The 21,816-nt window shown below is 36.7% G+C and overlaps 1 protein-coding gene across 1 annotated transcript in view; it reads left to right on the forward strand.

Moving 5' to 3' along the window:
• The window catches only part of LARP1B (La ribonucleoprotein domain family member 1B), a 58,633-nt gene that overhangs the window by 7,784 nt on the left and 29,033 nt on the right, over positions 1-21,816 (forward strand). The window contains exons 3-4 of the mRNA XM_027567353.1: positions 17,136-17,344; positions 18,344-18,450. Of these exons, the coding sequence (XP_027423154.1) occupies positions 17,136-17,344; positions 18,344-18,450 (316 nt within the window). The remainder of the gene's footprint in view (positions 1-17,135; positions 17,345-18,343; positions 18,451-21,816) is intronic.

The raw sequence follows: 21,816 nt of genomic DNA on the forward strand, positions 1-21,816 counted from the left end.
CCATGAAATGATGGGACCGGGTGCCGTGATCTTAGTTTTCTGAATGTTGAGCTTTAAGCCAACTTTTCACTCTCCACTTCCACTTTCATCAAGAGGGTTTTTAGTTCCTCTTCACTTTCTGCCATAAGGGTGGTGTCACCTGCATATCTGAGGTTATTGATATTTCTCCCGGCAATCTTGATTCCAGGTTGTGTTTCTTCCAGTCCAGCGTTTCTCATGATGTACTCTGCATATAAGTTAAATAAGCAGGATGACAATATACAGCCTTGACGTACTCCTTTTCCTATTGGAACCAGTCTGTTGTTCCATGTCCAGTTCTAACTGTTGCTTCCTGACCTGCATACAAATTTCTCAAGAGGCAGATCAGGTGGTCTGGTATTCCCATCTCTTTCAGAGTTTTCCACAATTTATTGTGATCCACACAGTCAAAGGCTTTGGCATAGTCAATAAAGCAGAAATAGATGTTTTTCTGGAACTCTCTTGCTTCTTCCATGATCCAGCAGATGTTGGCAGTTTGATCTCTGGTTCCTCTGCCTTTTCTAAAACAAGCTTGAACATCAGGAAGTTCACAGTTCACATATTGCTGAAGCCTGGCTTGGAGAGTTTTGAGCATTACTTTACCAGCATGTGATATGAGTGCAATTGTGCGGTAGTTTGAGCATTCTTTGGCATTGCCTTTCTTTGGGATTGGAATGAAAACTGACCTTTTCCAGTCCTGTGGCCACTGCTGAGTTTTCCAAATTTGCTGGCATATTGAGTGCAGCACTTTCACAGCATCATCTTTCAGGATTTGAAATAGCTCCACTGGAATTCCATCACCTCCACTAGCTTTGTTCGTAGTGATGCTTTCTAAGGCCCACTGGACTTCACATTCCAGGATGTCTGGCTCTAGGTGATTGATCACACCATTGTGATTATCTGGGTCGTGAAGATCTTTTTTGTACAGTTCTTCTGTGTATTCTTGCCACCTCTTCTTAATATCTTCTGCTTCTGTTAGGTCCATACCATTTCTGTCCTTTATCGAGCCCCTCTTTGCATGAAATGTTCCTTTGGTATCTCTAATTTTCTTGAAGAGATCTCTAGTCTTTCCCATTCTGTTGTTTTCCTCTATTTCTTTTTATTGATCACTGAGGAAGGCTTTCTTATCTCTTCTTGCCATTCTTTGGAACTCTGCATTCAGATGCTTATATCTTTCCTTTTCTCCTTTGCTTTTCACTTCTCTTCTTTTCACAGCTATTTGTAAGGCCTCCCCAGACAGCCATTTTGCTTTTCTGCATTTCTTTTCCATGGGGATGGTCTTGATCCCTGTCTCCTGTACAATGTCACGAACCTCATTCCACAGTTCATCAGGCACTCTATCTATCAGATCTAGGCCCTTAAATCTATTTCTCACTTCCACTGTATAATCATAAGGGATTTGATTTAGGTCATACCTGAATGGTCTAGTGGTTTTCCCTACTTTCTTCAATTTAAGTCAGAATTTGGTAATAAGGAGCTTATGATCTGAGCCACAGTCAGCTCCTGGTCTTGTTTTTGTTGACTGTATAGAGCTTCTCCATCTTTATAGACCATATTTGTCTTTTTCTTTCACTTCACTCTGTATAATAGGCTCTAGGTTCATCCACCTCATTAGAACTGACTCAAATGTGTTCCTTTTTATAGCTGAATAAGATTCCAGTATACACTTAAGTGTATGTGTACCACAACTTCTTTCTTTATTCATTCATCTGTCAATGGACATCTAGGTTGCTTCCATGTCCTAGCTATTGTTTTTTTTTTTCTAGCTATTGTAAATACTGCTACAGTGAACATTGGGGTACATGTGTCTTTTTCAATTATGATTTCCTCAGGGTATATGCCCAGGAGTGGGATTGCTGGGTCTTATGGTAGTTTTATTTGTCATTTTTAAGGAATCTCCATACTGTTCTCCATCGTGGCTGTATCAATTTTCATTCCCACCAACAGTGCAGGAGGGTTCCCTTTTCTCCACACCCTTTCCACCGTTTATTGTCTGTAGACTTTTTGATGATGGCCATTCTGACTGGTGTGAGACAATAGCTCATTGTAGTTTTGATTTGCATTTCTCTAATGTTAAGCAATGTTGAGCAGCTTTTCATGTGTTTATTAGTCATATATATGTCTTCTTTAGAGAAATGTCTGTTTAGAAGTGACCACATTTTGAATAAACAAAGATTTCATGTTAGCATCTTTGTTTGGCTTGGCACCTTGGACTATATCCTCTGAGAACTATTAAAGAAATATGTAAAATCTTGGAATAAACTATAGATTACACTCTGATCTCCTGATAGTATCAGTAATTTTTTTTGTTAACTGGGCAAATGTATTGCTGTGTGCAAAGGGAAAAATATAGCACTCTACTTTCAAAAGGAAAGAAGCATAGAGGATATGGTTCACAGCTACAAAAATACATGTGATTCATTTGAAAATGGAGCCCTCTTAAAGACAGTGATCTGGTCAACCATCAGTATCTTCCATTGCCAAAAAGTAAATTTTCTCCCATATGCAGTTTGAATTGCATCATATCTGCCTCTCTTCATGTTACTCATTTTACTAATACCATACCATGGGCACATTCCTAAATTGTTATGTTCCAAAGAGATAAATTTTATAGTGCATAAGATTAACAAAGAATTAGAGGGAAGGAATGGGATAGGGGAGATAGAGGTATGAGATTACGAGAAACGTGTGTGTGTGTTAAGTTGCTTAGTTGTGTCCAACTCTTTGTGACCCCATAGATGTAGCCCACCAGCGTCCTCTGTCTGTGGAATTCTCCAGGAAAGAATATTGGAATGGGTTGCCATTTCCTTCTCCAGGGGATCTTCCTGACCCAGGGATTGAACCCGGGTTTCGTGCATTGCAGGCAGATTACTTACCATCTGAGCCATAGGGACATCCCTAGGAAAAACATACTCCTATGTATAAAATTGATAAGCTACATTATACATTATAATGTACAGTACACAGGCATATAGCCATTGTTTTGTAATAACTTTAAATGGAATAAAATCCATAAATATGTTGAGTCACTATGCTGTATGCCTGAAATGAATAAAATATTGTACATCAACTATACTTGGATATGAAATCAGTATGAAAAAAGATTAACATCAGTAGAAAAAGTAGTAAATGAAACAAACTGGAGCTTCACATAGACAAAAATTATATGGCAATAAATATGAAAAGATACCATACTATTTGCTGAGATGTGCCATTTAAAACCATGGTGACATACCATATTATAAGCCAACAGTTTCACTTCAAGAGATACTCTTGCAAATGCTACCAAAAAGAACATTTGTAGCAGCATAATTCATAATATAAAAAACAAATGAAAACTAAAAAGCACCCATTGACATAAAGGAAAAATATGCAGTAGTGGAAAATAAAAGATCTAAAGCTATTTGTGACAAAATGGTTTAATCTTAAAAGTAGAGGATGTAAAAAAAAAAATCAGTTCACTAAATTTAGTGCTGTCTTATATAAAATTCATGGATACATGGATAGCTTGTAGAAACCATAAAGAGCAAGGGGAATTAATTTAAAAATTTTAATATAGTGTTTCAGTTCAGTCGGTCAGTTGTGTCTGACTCTTTGCAACCCCATGAACTGCAGCATACCTGGCTTCCCTGTCCATCACCAACTCCTGGAGCCTACTCAAACTCATGTCCATCAAGTTGGTGATGCCATCCAACCATCTCATCCTCTGTCATCCCCTTCTTCTCCCACTTTCAATCTTTCCCAGCATCAGGATCTTTTCCAGTGAGTCAGTTCTTCGCATCAGGTGGCCAAAGTTTTGGAGTTTCAGCTTCAACATCAGTCCTTCCAATGAATATTCAGAACTGATTTCCTTTAGGATGGACTGGTTGGATCTCCTTGCAGTCCAAGGGACTCTCAAGAGTCTCCTCCAACACCACAATTCAAAAACATCAATTCTTCGGTGCTCAGCTTTCTTTATAGTCCAACTCTCACATCCATACATGACTACTAGAAAAACCATAGCTTTTACTAGACAGACCTATGTTGGCAAAGTAGTGTCTCTGCTTTTTAACATTCTGTCTAGGTTGGTCATAGCTTTTCTTCCAAGGAGCAAGTGTCTTTTAATTTCATTGGCTGCAGTCACCATCTGCAGTGATTTTCAGTTCAGTTCAGTTCAGTCGCTCAGTCGTGTTTGACTCTTTGCAACCCCATGAATCGTAGCACGCCGGGCATCCCTGTCCATCATCAACTCCCAGAGTTCACTCAAACTCATGACTATCGAGTCAGTGATGCCATCCAGCCATCTCATCCTCTGTCATCCCCTTTTCCTCCTGCCCCCCAATCCCTCCCAGCATCAGAGTCTTTTCCAGTGAGTCAGCTCTTCTCATGAGGTGGCCAAAAGTACTGGAGTTTCAGCTTCAGCATCATTCCTTCCAAAGAACACTCACGGCTGATCTCCTTTAGAATGGACTGGTTGGATCTCCTTGCAGTCCAAGGGACTCTCAAGAGTCTTCTCCAACACCACAATTCAAAAGCATCAATTCTTCAGTGCTCAGCTTTCTTCACAGTCCAACTCTCACATCCATACATGACCACTGGAAAAACCATAGCCTTGATTAGAGCCCCCCAAAATAAAGTCTCTCACTGTTTCCATTGTTTCCCCATCTATTTGCCATGAAGTGATGGGACTGGATGCCATGATCTTAGTTTTCTGAATGTTGAGTTTTAAGTCATCTCTTTCACTTTCCTCTTTCACTTTCATCAAGAAGCTCTTTAGTTCTTCTTCACTTTCTGCCATAAGGGTAGTGTTATCTGCATATCTGAGGTTATTGATATTTCTCAATAATCTCTTTGCTGACCCAGGGATTGAACCTGGGTCTCCTGCATTGCAGGCAGATTACTTACCATGTGAGCCATAGGAAAATGCCTATGGAAAAACATACTCATATGTGTATAAAGTTGATAAGCTACATTATAATGTACAGTACATAGGAATATAGCCATTCTTTTGTAGTAACTTTAAATGGAATAAAATCCATAAATATATTGAGTCACTATGCTGTATGCCTGGCAGTCTTGATTCCAGTTTTTGCTTCATCCACAATATATATATAGTGTTTAATATATATACAATGTTTAATTCCTGAGAAATGGAAGGAATTCTATCTGGAGAGTCTGCAAATGGTTTGCCTGCATCTGAAATTTATGTTTTGGCCTTGGTGGGTTTGTGGGTACCAACCTGAATATAAATGATTATGCTCTTTAAGTAAAGTCTCAGATAATTACCCAAAGGTTTTTTTTTTTAATACAGTGTTTTTGGAAAGCTTGAATTTTTTCCATACTTAGTTTCTTGTTCTCATTTTCATTTCTAAATCAACTGTATTTTAAAGTCTGTGTGTGTGTGTGGGTGTGTGTAAACCTTCATGTGCTATAATCTCCAAGTTTTAAAAATATGAACAAAAATAAAATTAAGCACAAATTAAGAAGACAGAAATCAATCCAATATATTGCTTAAAAATGTTGAATAGATTAACTTTCAGTTAGAAAGACAGTTATGGATTGGATTTAAAGGATATTCAGCTCTATGCTGTTGTGTGTCATAAGTATACACAGAAATTGAAAGGTGAAAGGATAGGAAATGCTGTAAAACGCTGATAGTAATAAAGAATTGCTGTTGCTTTAAAAAATAGAATTTGAGGTGAAAAAAAAATATTTTGTTTTCACTGTCATTAATATCTATCTTCCTGTTTATCCTCTAGACCTGATCCAAACACACTTCCACCCCTCACCCCCAAATCAGCTTTAGCTATTGCCCTAGAGATCTTTGTGTTTAAGACGGGTCAAGGCAATCATCATCTTCCCTGACAGCACTGGATCAGTCATTCTTTGTCTTGAAACATTCTTCTTCCTAGACACTGTTTGCTTAGTTCTCATTCAACTTCATGGAGTCTTTTATTTGCTGCTTCTTTCCCATTTCCCCAGGCTTTGGATGCTTTAGCGCTTTATCTTCAAATTTCTTCTTTCTGATTCTCAGTAACTCTGCAGGTAATAGTATTTAGTTTCATGTTTTTAAATGGCATCCTTATAGTGCTGCTGCTGCTGCTAAGTCACTTCAGTCGTGTCCGACTCTGTGCGACCCCGTAGACGGCAGCCCACCAGGCTCCCCGGTCTCTGGGATTCTCCAGGCAAGAACACTGGAGTGGGTTGCCATTTCCTTCTCCAATGCATGAAAGTGAAAAGTGAATGTGAAGTCGATCAGTTGTATCCGACTCTTAGCGACCCCATGGACTGCAGCCTACCAGGCTCCACCATCCATGGGATATTCCAGACAAGAGTACTGGAATGGGGTGCCATTGCCTTCTCCAATCCTTATACTGCTGCGGCTGCTGCTGCTAAGTCGCTTCAGTTGTGTCTGACTCTGTGCAACCCCAGAGACGGCACCCACCAGGCTCCCCCGTCCCTGGGATTCTCCAGGCAAGAACACTGGAGTGGATTGCCATTTCCTTCTCCAATGCATAAAAGTGACTATCAAATTTATATGTACAGACTCCATCCTGTGTTCTGAATAAATAACTGTGTTTCAGCAGTTTCACTTGGATATTTTATAAACATGTCAAACTTCATATGGTGAAAATTGAAAGTCTGAATTCCCACCCCTTTCCAAGGAATTCTCCCAGACTTCCACATCTCTATGATATGTTAACTGTATCTTTCTAGTTGTACAGGGGAAAAAAAATCTTGATGTTATTTTTGATCTCTTTCTTTTTCAACCTCTTATTTCTTATTCCTTGGCAGATTATTTCCATTATCCTTTAAAATATATCCAGAACCTAACCACTTCTCATCTTCACTACTTCTATCACACAAAAGCTACCATCATTTTACATTGGTTAATTATAATAACTCCTAATCTGTCTCCTTCCTTTCATTCCACTTTACAGGGATCCAGAATTGTCTTTTTTATTTCTTTTTTTAAAAGATATCATTTATACTCAATAAATTTCACTTTTTGCATATACAGATTTGGGAATTTTGACAAATGCATAGTCTTGTAATTACCAACTACTCAAATTACAGCAAAGTTCTATTACTCTGCTCAAATTCTCCTATGCCTCTTTGTAGCCAACCCCATGCCTAGCCTTTGGCAGCCTGTTTTCTGTTTTCTACTTCTATAATTTTGCCTTTACCAGAATATCATATAAATGGAATTGTATGGAGTGTAACCCTTTGTGTCTGGCTTCTTTTATTTACAGTAATGTAAATACAGTAATGCATTTGAGATTCACCCATATTTTGTGTGTCCTTTTTATTGGTAAGTAATATTCCTTCACATGGATATAAGCAATTTACCATTAGTTGAAGAACATGTGGGTTGTTTTTATTTTTTGGTGATTGTCAATAAAGATGCTATAAATATTTGCTTATAGGTTTTGGTAAGATGATAAGTTTTCATGTCAGTTGGGTAAATACTTGGAGTGGGATTGCTGGATCATGTGGTAAGTGTTTTTAACTTTATAAGAAACTGTCTAATGGTTTTCCAAAGTGGCTATGTCACTTTGCATCCCCACCAGTAATGTATGAGGGTTCCCATTGCTCCATGTCTTCACCAGCAGTTGGTATTGCAAAGTTTTAAAATATTTTTCCCTTTCTATTAGGTATGTAGTAGTGTCTCATTATGGAGAAGGCAATGGCACCCCACTCCAGTACTTTTGCCTAGAGAATCCCGTGGATGGAGGAGCCTGGTGGGCTGCAGTCCATGGGGTCGCTAGAGTCGGACACGACTGAGCGACTTCACTTTGACTTTTCACTTTCACGCATTGGAGAAGGAAATGGCAACCCACTCCAGTGTTCTTGCCTGGAGAATCCCAGGGATGGGGAAGCCTGGTGCGCTGCCATCTCTGGGGTCGCACAGAGTCAGACACGACTGAAGCGACTTAGCAGCAGCAGCAGTGTCTCATTATGACTAACAGTGCTGAGCATTTTTTTTTTTTTTTTGCTATTGGTATATCTTTGGTGAAGTGATTGCTCAAGTATTTTGAGTTTTTTTTTTTTTTTTTAGTTGTTTCCTTGCTGAGCTTTCAGAGTTCTTTATTCTAATCCAAGTCTTTATTCAGTTCAGTTCAGTTCAGTTCAGTCGCTCAGTCGTGTCTGACTCTTTGCAACCCCATGAATTGCAGCACGCCAGGCCTCCCTGTCCATCATCAACTCCCAGAGTTCACTCAAACTCACGTCCATCGAGTCAGTGATGCCGTCCTGCCATCTCATCCTCTGTCGTCCCCTTCTCCTCCTGCCCCCAATCCCTCCCAGCATCAGAGTCTTTTCCAGTGAGTCAGCTCTTCGCATGAGGTGGCCAAAGTACTGGAGTTTCAGCTTCAGCATCATTCCTTCCAAAGAACACCCAGGGCTGATCTCCTTCAGAATGGACTGGTTGGATCTCCTTGCAGTCCAAGGGACTCTCAAGAGTCTTCTCTAACACCACAGTTCAAAAGCATCAATTCTTCAGCGCTCAGCTTTCTTCACAGTCCAACTCACATCCATACATGACTACTGGAAAAACCATAGCCTTGACTAGACGGACCTTTGTTGGCAAAATAATATCTCTGCTTTTGAATATGCTATCTAGGTTGGTCATAACTTTCCTTCCAAGGAGTAAGCGTCTTTTGATTCCTATGTAATTTTCACATATCTTCCCCCAATCTAAAGATTTATCTTTTCATTTCTTAAGAATGCCTATTGGGAGTTCCTTGGTGGTCTAGTGGTTAGGATCTAGGACTTTCTCGGTTGTGGCCTGGTTTAATCTCTGGTTGGAGAACTGTGATCTTGCAAAAACTGTGTGGTGTGGCCAAAAAAAGAGCACCTTTTGAAGAGCAGAACTTTTTTCTTTTTTGGTTGTGTTGGGCCTTTGTTGCAGTGCAAGGGGGTTTTTTCTAGTTGCGGCGCACAGGCTCTATAGTTGCAGTGCTTGGATTTAGTTGCTCTGTGGCATGTGGGATCTTAATTCCTTGACCAGGGATTGAACCCATGTTCCCTACATTGGAAGACAAATTCTTAACCATTGGACCACCAGGGAAGTCCTTATAACTGTAATCTTAAAAATCAATATGTGCCGTCCACCTTTTTTTCTCTTTTTATTTCCAAAATATTTTGACTATTCTAGTTTCCTTGCATTTTCACATAAATTATAAAAATAGCTTATCGATGTCTATAAAAATTCCAACTAGTATTTTGATTGGAACTGCACTGAATCTACAGTTTAGGAAGAATTATAAAATTTTAACAGAATTGAATCTTCCAGTCTATGAATATGGTATACTTCTCCTTTTAAGTATTTGTTCTTCAGTGTCTTATGGTTTTTGTTGTATTTTGTACACATTTTGTTACCTATGTCCTTAAGTATATTATGATTTTGGTGTTGCTATAAATGGTGCTTTAAAATTTTTATTATCCATTGTTTATTGCTAGTATATAGAAATAGGATAGATTTTTTTCATATTATTCTTTGTGATGTTAATTTTAAGTGTCAGCTTAACTGAATCAGAGGATAACCGGATGTCTGGTTAGACATTGCTTCTGGGTGTCTCTGTGATGCTTTTTCTACATGAGATAAGTATCTGAATTGTTGGGCATGGTAGATTGCCATCCTCAGTATGGGTGGACATCATCGAATCCACTGAAGGTCTGAATAGAACAAAAATGTGGAGGAAGGAGGAATTTGCTCCTTTTTTGCTGTCTTATTGACTGGGACGTCTCGTCTCATCTTAGATTGGTATTTATATCATCAACTTCCCTAGGTCTCAGGCCTTTGGACTCTGAGCTGAATTACATCACTGGCTTTTCTAAGTTTCCAGCTTATAGATGACAGATTGTGAGATTTCTCATCCTCCATAATCTTGTAAGCCAAATCCTCATATTAAATCTTCTTTTCTATCCTGTTGGTTCCTTTACTCTGGAGAATGACTAATACAGCTGTGTATCCTGTGATATTGATAAACTTACCAGTAATAGTTCTAGTAGCTCTTTCTGTAGATTCTTCAATATATTTTACATTGATCGATTTCTGCGTAGATAGTCATGTTGTCTGTGAATAGCTGCAGTTCATTTCTTATTTTTATATACTTTCATTTATTGTCTTATTACATTGATTGGGACCTCCAACATGATGTTGAATAGAAGTTACAAGACATCCTTGCATTGTTTCTGATTTTAGGAGGAAAGCATTCAGTCTTTCACCATTAAGTATGATAATAGTTGTAGATTTTATTTCTAGTGTACTGAGAGTTTTTTAAAAATTCTTATTTATTTTATTTGGAGGCTAATTACTTTACAGTATTGTGGTGGTTTATGCCATACATTGACATGAATCAGCTATGGGTATACATGTGTCCCCCATCCTGAATTGCCCCCTCACCTCCCTCCCCATCCCGTCCTTCTGGGTTGTCCCAGTGCACTGGCTTTGAGTACCCTGTTTCATGCATTGAACTTGGACTGGTGATCTATTTCACATATGGTAATATACATGTTTCAATACTATTCTCCTGAGAGTTTTTAATCATGAATGGATGCTGATTTTTGGGGGGGGGGATTTTTTTTTCTGGGTCTTTTGAAATGATTACATGTTTGTCTTAATTAGCTTATTTGTATTGTGAATTGCATTGAATTATTTTCAAATAATGAGCCCAGTATAAACCTTATTTGACTGTGACATACTACCCTTTTTATACACTGTTAGATTCCATTTGCTTTTTTTTTAGCGGAATGAAGAATATTGGTTTTTCTTGGATTATCTTTGCTTGATTTTGGTATCAGGGAATACTGCCTTATAAATGAGTTAGTAAGCATTCCCTCCTCTTCTGTATTTTGATTCCTTATAGGCATGGTAGAATTTGCCAGTGAAGTCATCTGGGTCTAGAATTGTTGAAATGTTTTTAACTACTAATTAATTTTTTAAAGAGACATGGGCCTATTTAGTTAATCTAGCTTTTCTTGAGTGAACTTTTGTAGTTTATATATTAAAGAGTTTGTCATTTTGGGGTGTGTTTTTAGTAATATTCCTTTTTTATTCTTTCAATGTTTGTAGGGTCTTTAGAGATACAGGCATACCTCAGAGATATTTTGTATTTGGTTCCAGACCACCATAATAAAGTAAATACCACAGTGAAGCAAGTCACATGAATTTTTGGTTTTACAGTCTGTATACAGTATGTTTACACTATACTGTGGTCTATTAAGTGTGCAATAGCATTATGTCTAAAATTAAAATGAGCATATCTTAATTTAAAAGTATTTTATTGCTTAAAAAAATGATAACCATCATCAGAGCCTTCAGTAAGTTGTAACAGTCCTTTTCCTGGTGGAGTGCCTCGCCTCAGTGTTGATGGCTGTTGACTGATCAGGGTTGTGGTTGCTGAAAGTTGGGGTGGCTGTGGCAGTTTCTTAAAATAAGAGAACTATCAAGTCCACTGAATTGGTTGACTCTTCATTTCATGAACAATTTCTCTGTGACGTTTAATGCTGTTTGATAACATTTTACCCACAGTAGATCTTCTTTCAAAATTGGAGTCAGTCCTCTCAAACCCTGCCACTGCTTTAGCAACTAAGTTTATACAGTATTCTAAATTCTTTGTTGTCATTTCTACATTCTTCACAGCATCTTCATTAGGAATAAGTAGATCTCATCTTAAGAAACCACTTTCTTATGAGATTACAGCAATTTAGTCTCATTTTCAGTCTCCACTTCTAATTCTAGTTCTCTTGCTATTCCCACTGGTTGGGACTACACTTTGAAAATTAGTACTTTAGCCTAATCCTTGAAATATCAGTCTTATTTGATAAACTTTTTAGCAGAAATTGTATGGTAGACGATCACAATTGATGTTCCCAAAGAGCAGATGGCCTGGTCTTCTGTGTTTTAAAGCTTTTTTGAGGTATAATTTACACAAAATTAACTCACTTTAAGTGTATAGTGTGATTAATGTCAGTAAATTTGTGTATTTGTACACCAGTGCCATAATTTAGTTGTTTTGTTTCTGTTTTTAAATTTATTTAACTGTGCTGGGTCTTAGTTGCAGCATGTGGGATCTAGTTCCCTGACCAGGTATCAAACCCAGGCCCTGTGCATTAGGAATATGGAGTCTTAGCCACTGGGTCACCAGGGAAGTCCCCCATAATTATTTTTAAATTGCATCATGCTAAAAGTTCCCTCACAATCATTTGCAGTCAATGTCAGCACTCAATTTCAGTCTGATGTAACCAGTGATCTGCTTTCTGTCTTTATGTTTATGCACTTCCTAGAAATTTCATATAAATGGGATGTATATGTAGTCAATGTGTTTGGCTTCTTTCAATTAATATAATAATTTTGACATTAATCCATGTTGTTGCTTATGTTGGTGCTTCTCTCCTTCTTGTAAGGTGTAGTGTTCTATAGTATGGACATACTTCATTTTGTTTATCCACTTGGAAATAGGTGTATATTTGTTTTCTTTTTCCACTTTTGGCTATTATGGAAAATGCTATTTTGAACATTCACATATAAGAGATGGCCCATGATTTTAACTAAAAAGAAGTTATAATATCTAAATGATATTTATATGTCATCTTTGTATTTTATAAAAAATACTTTTAATGTATTCTTATTTCCTAACTACTTATATTTCTAGTAATATAATTTTTGTACTGAATATATTTTATGTACTTGCAATTTTCTTAACTATTTTTGGTAATTTTTTTGTGAAAATATTATAAATTGGTAAATGATACACTACACAAATTTTGTAAAATGTTTCTTTTGAGATAACAAAAAGTACTTTATAGATCTTAATCTTCATAAAACTGGTATATCTGCTCTTGGTGATGGGTCAAATTCAGACCTAATTAAACCTGGAATAAAATAAATGTAAGACTGAAATAAAACTTTAACTTTTTAATATGAAAATGTTCAGATAAAGATAAAAGCAGAGAAAACTGTTAATGAACTCCCATGTACTTATCTTGGGCTTCCCCTTGTGGCTCAGCTGTGAAAAATCATCCTGCAATGCAGGAGACACAGGATACTCAGGTTCAATCCCCTGGATCGGGAAGATCCCCTGGAGAAGGAAATGGCAACCTACTTCAGTATTCTTGCCTGGAGGATCCCATGGACAGAGGAGCATGGAGGGCTATAGTCCATGATATATGGACTCTCTCTTTAAGAGAGTTGGACAGGACTGAAGCACCTGAGCATGTTTACTGATGTTATCACTGAGTTTAGATGTTATCAGCCTGATCTATTCATCATAAAGTTTCCCTTAATTTTTTTTTCCCCCAAGGCTTTTGTTGCTAGAGCAGTTTTAGGCTCATGGCAAAATTTAGAGGAGAGTACAGAGATTTCACATTTACACCCTGACCCTAGCTTACTAGCTATTACCCATCTGGTGAAAGAGGTTGCCTCCTCAGAGCAACAGCCCACATCAGAGTGGTACGTTTGTTAACTATTGATGAGCCTACGTTCACACATCATAATCAGCAAAAGTCCATAGTTACATTAGCATTTACTTTTTTTTTTTTTTAGTTTCTGTTTTTCTTATTCTTTTAAAAGTTTTTAATTTATTTTTGGCTGTTCTGGCCCTTTGTTGCTGTGTGTGAGCTTTCTGTATTTGCAGTGAGTGGGGCCTACTCTAGTTGTGTGAGGGCTTCTCATTACAGTGGCTTCTCTTGTTGCTGAGCATGGGCCCCAGGCATGTGGGCTTCAGTAGTTGCCGCGTGTGGGCTCAGTAGTTGTAGCTCCTGGGCTTAGTTGCTCTGTGACATGTGGAATCTTCCCAGACCAGATATCAAACCCGTGTACCCTGCATTGGTATGAGGATTCCCTGGACCACCAGGGAAGTCCCAGCATTTACTCTTGGTGTTGTATATCCTGTTGATTTGGATAAATGTATAATGAGATGTAGTCATCATTATAGTGTCATATATAGCATTTATTTATCCACTTACCTACTAAACGACATGTGGTTGCTTCCAAGTTTGGGCAGTTATAAATAATACTGCTTTAAATATCCATGTGCAGATTTTTGTGTGGACGAAAGTTTTCAGCTCCTTTGGGTAAGTACCAAGGAGGGTGACTGCTTGATGGTATGTAAGAGTATGTTTAGTTTTGTATGAAACTTCCAAACTGTCTTCCAAAGTGGCTGTACCATTTTTCATTTCTACAATACCACCGTGAATGAGAGTTCCTGTTACTTCATATTCTCATCCGCATTTGTTAGTGTTGTCAGTGTTCTGGGTTTTGGCCAGTCTAATAGATGTGTTGCACAATCTCATTGTTGTCTTACTTTGCAGTTCCCTGATGATATCTGATGTGGAGTATCTCCGTGTGCTTTTTGCCATCTATATATCTTCTTTGGTAAGGCGTCTGTTAGGTCTCTGGCCCATTTTCTAATCAGGTTTTTGTTGTTATTGTTGTTGAATTTTGACAATCCTTTGTGTATCTTGGATAATAGTCCTTTATCATATGTGTGTTTTACAAATACTGTTTGACATTCTGTGGCTTGTCTTTTTATTCTCTTCAAAGTGTTCTCAAAGCCGAAGTTTTTCCTTTTACAGAAGTTAGTATAACAATTATTTCTTTCATGGGTCATTAAATCTCTCCTCAGCATTTTACCAAATGATTTTAGCAGGTATTGATGAATATTTTCCTGATCCTCTATTTCACTAAAGTTGCAAAATAGTCATCTTCTAATTTTGTTATTCCTTTTATGTTTCTTAACCTAGAATTCTGTAAGGAAGAATTTTTTCTTTTAATTAACTCTTTATTTATTCTGGAATTCAATTTACAAAAAAGGTTAAATTCTTTTTTCTTTTCTTGTATTCTATTGATCATTTTCAGAATAATGAGTTGGTGCCATAGCAGCCTAGAAATTTGATTAAGTTTTAAAGTAACCATTATGAACTCATGGGGTCTGTTTATTTGATGTTCTTAGGCCAATTCGGTCATTGTTTTGACTGGCAGTGTCTCCTAAAGTTTGCTGCTAGTCTTCATGAACCATGCTAATATTTTCATTTTTAACTTCATTGCTTTCTGGCTCAAGATTTTCTAGGCTTTTATAATACTTTGTGCTTCAGACTTTTTTTTTTTAAAGGAGACTGATCAGTGGGAAGTGGAATTTAGAAGCCATAATCTAGATGCTAGGACACTTAGGATTTCTGGGTTGTTACTGCTCCTAGATCTTTGAATATTTCTTTTACAAGGGCACTGGATTTACCATATTTTTCAGTGTATGCTCCTACTTTTAACCCCTGAGATTGTGTATCATCTTACCATACAGAAAAATACCATTAACACAATTCAGTTAAGTTTTTCAGTCATTGGATGGGGATATACTTTTTCCTAGGTACAATTGTAGATCCTGGTGTACATATATAGATTGTGGCCCTTGCTTTCAGAGAAACACTGAGATTTACTGCTAGCATTTAATGGAAGATATATAAGAAAATAAATTTCAATTTAATGAATCTAAAAATAAATGGATAAAAATGCAGAGGTGGCACAAAAAATAATTGATTAATGGTTAATTCTGTTGGCAGAAGATGTTTGAACAATGCTACACATTCCCAGAGAAAGTACTCAGGATTTGTGCTGGATTTTAAAGGAATGATGTGAGTCTAATTGGGTGTAAAAAGATGAGGGAAAGGGACTTTTAGATACAGGAAAAAGCATATGAAAAGATATGACACAAGAAAACAAGAACAACAGAAAATAGGAATAACAAGTAGGTTGCTATTTGGGGCGTCAAGACTGAAATGGAGAATGACAATAGAAGCAAAACTGAAGCACAATCAGAAGAGGATTATATGCCATGCTAAAGAGCCAATGCCTCTCCTAGAGGCAATGGGGAAAACCTGAAAATTTTTAAGTAGAAATGTGAAATGACCTAATTTGCTCCTCAGAATAATTATCCCGGCAACAGTAAAGATAATGGACTAGGAAGGAAAATACCAAGATAGTGAGACTAGGTAACAGAGTGGGTTAGTTCCCTTTTGAGTTTACAAACTTGTGTCTAAATAGTACTTGGAATGTATCAGGTACTCAGTAATATTTGTTGAGTGAACAAAAGTTTATTGTATGAATCAAAAGAAGTTGGTAAGTCTGAAGAAAAACCATGTAGAAATAGAGCCTGCAGTTTTGACACTTTAACTTGATTTGTTTGCTTGCTTACTTAGTGTTTTACCTTAAGATTTTCACAAACTAGTTAATAAAAGCAACCCAACAGAAAAATAATCAAAAGGATATGAATGGCAAGCTCACACAAGGGAAATCTGAGTACTAACTGTATAAAAATATGCTCAACTTCACTAGTAGCCAAAGAAATGTGAATACCTTTTAAATCCCATGAGATGGAAAAGTATTTAAAAGTCTAAGCAAAACCTAGCCTTGACCAAGATAACTGCTAGTCAAAAGTATGAATTGGTGAAACCACTATAGAAAGCAGGTTGGCAAACAATATTTAGTAAACCAGACGATGCACATTGCACTTGACTCAGTATTTCCATTTCAGATATAAACCCTAGAGAAATACTCATACCTGTACAGAGACGTTTTCAGCAATGTTTACTGCAGCACTATTGATTATACCAAAAATGTAAAAACACTGTCTTCAGGAGAATGAATAAATTATAATATTTGTATACAACATGATATTCTGCAGTGTAAATGAATAAACCAAAGCTATATTAATAGAACTTGAATAATGGTCACAAACAAAATATTGACTGAAAAAGCCTGCAAAATGATATTATACTGTGATGCCATTTATATCAAGTTAATTATGCAAAATAATATTATTACATATATAAATAAAAATATAAAATTTAAGAGCCTGGTTATCTCTGAGGAGGAAAAGCAAAATGGGATTAGGAAAGGTTATTAGGCATATTTTTCTTTAAAAAAAAAGTTTGAAATGAAGCAAAATTAAAATTTAGTTATCTAGATGATGTGTAGACAAGTGTTTTTTTGTTTTTAAATTCTTTCTTGTATATTTGAAATATTTCTAATGAAAAAAGTACTCTGAGAATAGAGAATTTCAGAATTATCCTTGTTCTCAGTAATAAAATAATTTTTCTAGCACTGAAATACTTTTAACAGCTTTTTTTTTTTTTGGCAGATTTGACTGATGAATTAGGTCAGAAGCTGTTTGATGTTTCAGAAGTATCTTCAGCAACAATGGCCCGTTCATTGCCCACAGCAGTTCCAGAATCTCCCAGAATTTACCCTGCAAGGACACCCAAGACACCACGAACACCTCGATTACAAGATCCAAATAAAACACCAAGATTTTATCCTGTTAAAGAACCCAAAGCCATTGATGTAAAGGTACACAGAACACCAAAAATATAAAGCCTACATTTTGTATACTTCACCATTACAAAATGAGACTTTTTTAGTTTCTATCACAATAAAAAATTGCATTTTAAGTTACAGGAATTTGTTAAAAAAAAAAAGATATTTTACCATAGTGATGTCTTCTCAGGTTAAGGAATAACTTCTTTACAATCAGATCAGTTCAGTCGCTCAGTCATGTCTGACTCTTTGCGACCCCATGAATCGCAGCACGCCAGGCCTCCCTGTCCATCACCAACTCCCAGAGTTCACTCAGACTCACGTCCATCGAGTCAGTGATGCCATCCAGCCATCTCATCCTCTGTCGTCCCCTTCTCCTCCTGCCCCCAATCCCTCCCAGCATCAGAGTCTTTTCCAGTGAGTCAGCTCTTCGCATGAGGTGGCCAAAGGACTGGAGTTTCAGCTTCAGCATCATTCCTTCCAAAGAAACCCCAGGGCTGATCTCCTTCAGAATGGACTGGTTGGATCTCCTTGCAGTCCAAGGGACTCTCAAGAGTCTTCTCCAACACCACAGTTCAAAAGCATCAATTCTTCAGCACTCAGCCTTCTTCACAGTCCAACTCTCACATCCATACATGACCACAGGAAAAACCATAGCCTCGACTAGACGGACCTTTGTTGGCAAAGTAATGTCTCTGCTTTTGAATATGCTATCTAGGTTGGTCATAACTTTCCTTCCAAGGAGTAAGCGTCTTTTAATTTCATGGATAGTGTTAATTAAAGATGATCAGAAGGTGTAATAAAGAATCATTTTAAGCTGTGTTTTCTTTAATCCTTGTGTTGAAACCTTAGCCTTGCTAAGTTTTGTAACTTGTGTGTGAGATGTTTGAGTTTTGTGACTTCATATGATTTCATAATGTGTCATCCACAGTATGAAAATGTTTGAGTTGGTTTATAGTCAGAGGGTTTTAATTTACTTGTGAGGTTCACACTACTGAAAGTAATTGCAATGTTTGACTTCTTTTTCCTTAGAGTCCAAGAAAGAGAAAAACAAGACATAGTACAAATCCCCCTCTAGAGTGTCATGTTGGTTGGGTAATGGACTCCAGAGATCACGGGCCAAGAACATCCTCTGTCAGGTACTGTATCTGTCAAACATTGCTTTGTTCTTGATTTTAAGTTCACTGGAAACAGTTACTAATTAGATATTTGGGAACATTTAAAAATTGATACATTAGCAAATTATAGAACAATGAAAATAGTAAAAAGAAGCCAAAGAAGAGGAAATAAGTTTTACAATAAGTATGTTAAGGAATAATTCAGTAGGATAGGTTTTTTTCCCCCTTTTGAAGTAATTTCCACAAATGTGTACTCTTAGATTAATAATATTTAGGTCTATTAAAGTTATTATCTTTGGAAAGATTCCAGATATTTTATGGCATAGTAGGTTCTTAGTGAGTTAATGTGCTAAACAATCTGCTCAAACTATGTAAAGGATATGGAAATAAAACACATTAATATTTTAGAGTTTTTCCTTTGGGGAAAAATAGATTAGCTGATTATTTTTCTTTTAGCTTTAATTTTACAAAAGATTATTATTTATCTCAAAAGAGATGACAGAGCTAACTTTTACTACGCCTGTTAAGTACATTATAAAAATATGGTTATGCTATGTCCTGTACAGAGGTGAGTTACTATTGCTTTGTGTTTCTTGAAAACCTGTCTTGCGTTTGAATAGATATTTTCAGAATAATTATACTTTCTAATTGGAAAATGAATTTTAGGAAAACAAGTCTCTTTTGACTGATTACTATAACGGAAGAATTAGTTTTATTCAAAGGAAAACTAGAGTTTATCATGATCTGAAAATCTCCAAGTATTTTTTTCCAGGGATATTCATGTGGTACTTTGCATTTTGTTCTCATTAGATATATTTTCCTTAAAAGATAAAATGTCTATATGCTCTTCTTGCACATCTGTTGTCTGCTGCTGGTGCTGCTGCTGCTAAGTCGCTTCAGTCGTGTCTGACTCTGTGCGACCCCATAGACGGCAGCCCACCAGGCTCCCCCTTCCCTGGGATTCTCCAGGCAAGAACACTGGAGTGGGTTGCCATTTCCTTCTCTAATGCATGAAAGTGAAAAGTGAAAGTGAAGTCACTCAGTCGTGTCCGACCCTCAGCGACCCCATGGACTGCAGCCTACCAGGCTCCTCCGTCCATGCGATTTTCCAGGCAAGAGTACTGGAGTCTACTTACAGTTATTTTGTATTCTAAGTCATTTTCAGAGTTTGTTTCTTTAATTATTATTTTTTTTTGGAGGAGTATGTTTAGAGATCAGTAGATAATGATGAAAAATGTTGCACTGATACATAGCAGAGAAGACGATATATATAGTCCCTGCCTTTACAGACCTTAATTCAAAGATGGCAGACAAGTATGTAATTACTATAATGAGAGGTGAATTTTTTTAATTGACTTACCTTGTAGAGTTTTAGTTACAAGCAAAATTGAGTGGAAGGTACAGAGTTCCCTTATACCTTTTGCATCCCCTGCCTCCCTCACCACAACCTTCCCCACTATAAACATTCATATCTTTTTTAAAAATTTATGTATTTTTAATTGAAGGATTATTTAATTGCTTTAACATATCTTTGGACCATCTACATTAATGTTAAGTATTGATTGGATTTAAATCTGTCATCTTATATTCTATTTGTCTCATCTATTCTTTGTTCTTTTTTCCTACTTTCTTTTGGATCAGCTTAGTTTTTGTCATGATTCTGTTTTATCTCTACTATTGGCTTGTATCTGGGTTTATAGTGTACATTGTAACATACCCTTTTAATGATGTATCCTTTTAAATGATACATCATTACATGTATAGGATAAGAACCTTACTAAAGTTCCATCTCCTCCCATCCTTTGTTATTATTATTTTTTAGACAATTAGGTTTTAAAGCAATTAACAGGAAAAAGGAAGTTTTAAAAATATTCTCATTTTTACCATTTACAATGCTCTTCATTTCTTAAATATTTCTTGTGCAGATATTTTGGCAATGAATTCTGTTAGCTTTCATTTAACAAGAAATGTTTAATAAAAAATTAAATTGAATTTAAAAGTAAAGCTGAAAGAAATTGAATGTTTAATTCATTTAAAATAACTGATAAATATTCTATATTAACATAAATAAACATTTTTATGAAATATAGTTCTCAAAAAATTCCTGAATAGAGTAGTATTTGTTTTAAAGTTTTACATATTTTTTAATGTTTTGTTTTATATGAGATAACTGGATACTCATATGTTTCTATATTGTCTTGTCATTTGTGGGGGTTTTTTGTTGTTGAAATAGAATAATAAAATCTGGGGAAGGGAGACATGTTTTAATAGCCTTTTCAGATAATTGAAATTTATTCTTCTTTGATATTATCCAAAGTAGGTATTCTTCTTTGATGTTATCCAAAGTTGAACAAGTGGTAGTTTTTTAGAAGTTAGTTGCAATGTGGAGTCTGAAACCATATGTCAATGACTTTCTTATACTCAGTGAAGTTTTCATACTCTGTTACATTAAAAGCCACTGGACTTCTTCCACTTTGAATGGCTCTTTTGTCATGCATGCTTTTGTAACATCATGAATCATTGGTCACCTGGTAAACTTGATTAACTTAGTTATGCAGACTTCTAAATGATGAAATATCTCAAAATACAATTTCAAAATAATCACATTTTAAAAAGTAACCCCTGAGAAGGAGAAGGAGGAAAAGAGGAGGGGGAAGAGGAAGAAAGAGAAAAAAGAGAAGAAAGAGAGAAGGAAACACCATGAATGTCCAACAATAGGGCACCAGTTACACATATTGCTTTCCACAGATACAAAAAGAACTCTGCAACCATTAAAAAGTTATTTCTGGCTAGCTTACAGTGTTTTCTTAAGAGGACCCCTAGAGAAAATACAACCAACACAGAATGAATGAGTATATCACACGTGCCTGACACACAGTGTTAAATATGTGATGGAGAGAGGAAGGCCAGCTGGTGGGCAGGCACTGAGGAGTACACACAGTTCTGGATGTTTATTGAAATAAGGCCTCAAAACTGCAAGTGCAGAAGGAAGATTTTCAAATCTCATGATAGAGACCCCGTGAGGGCCGTAGCATCTATCAAAGGGGATGTTGAAACCCCCACCAGGTGGAAGAAGTTAACTGTGCTGCCCATAAGCGTAGATACCCCATACCCATTGGAACCAAAATTAACTTCTGATACCTCACCACCAACCAGTCAGCAGAATGAGAACTAGCTGATCATGTACCCCACAATCCCCCACCCTCACCTTTTTTTTGTTGTTATTGTTGAAGTATAGTCAGTTTACAGTATTGTGGCGATCTCTGCTGTTCGGCAAAGTGACTCAGTTGCACATATATATGTGCTGCTGTGCTGTGCACAGTTGTCGTGTGCTACTCTTTGCGACCCTGTGGTCTGTAGCCTGTCAGGCTCCTCTGTCCCTGGAAT

The sequence above is a fragment of the Bos indicus x Bos taurus genome, chromosome 17 (genome assembly GCF_003369695.1).
Source record: "Bos indicus x Bos taurus breed Angus x Brahman F1 hybrid chromosome 17, Bos_hybrid_MaternalHap_v2.0, whole genome shotgun sequence".
Taxonomy (NCBI): Eukaryota; Metazoa; Chordata; class Mammalia; order Artiodactyla; family Bovidae; genus Bos; species Bos indicus x Bos taurus.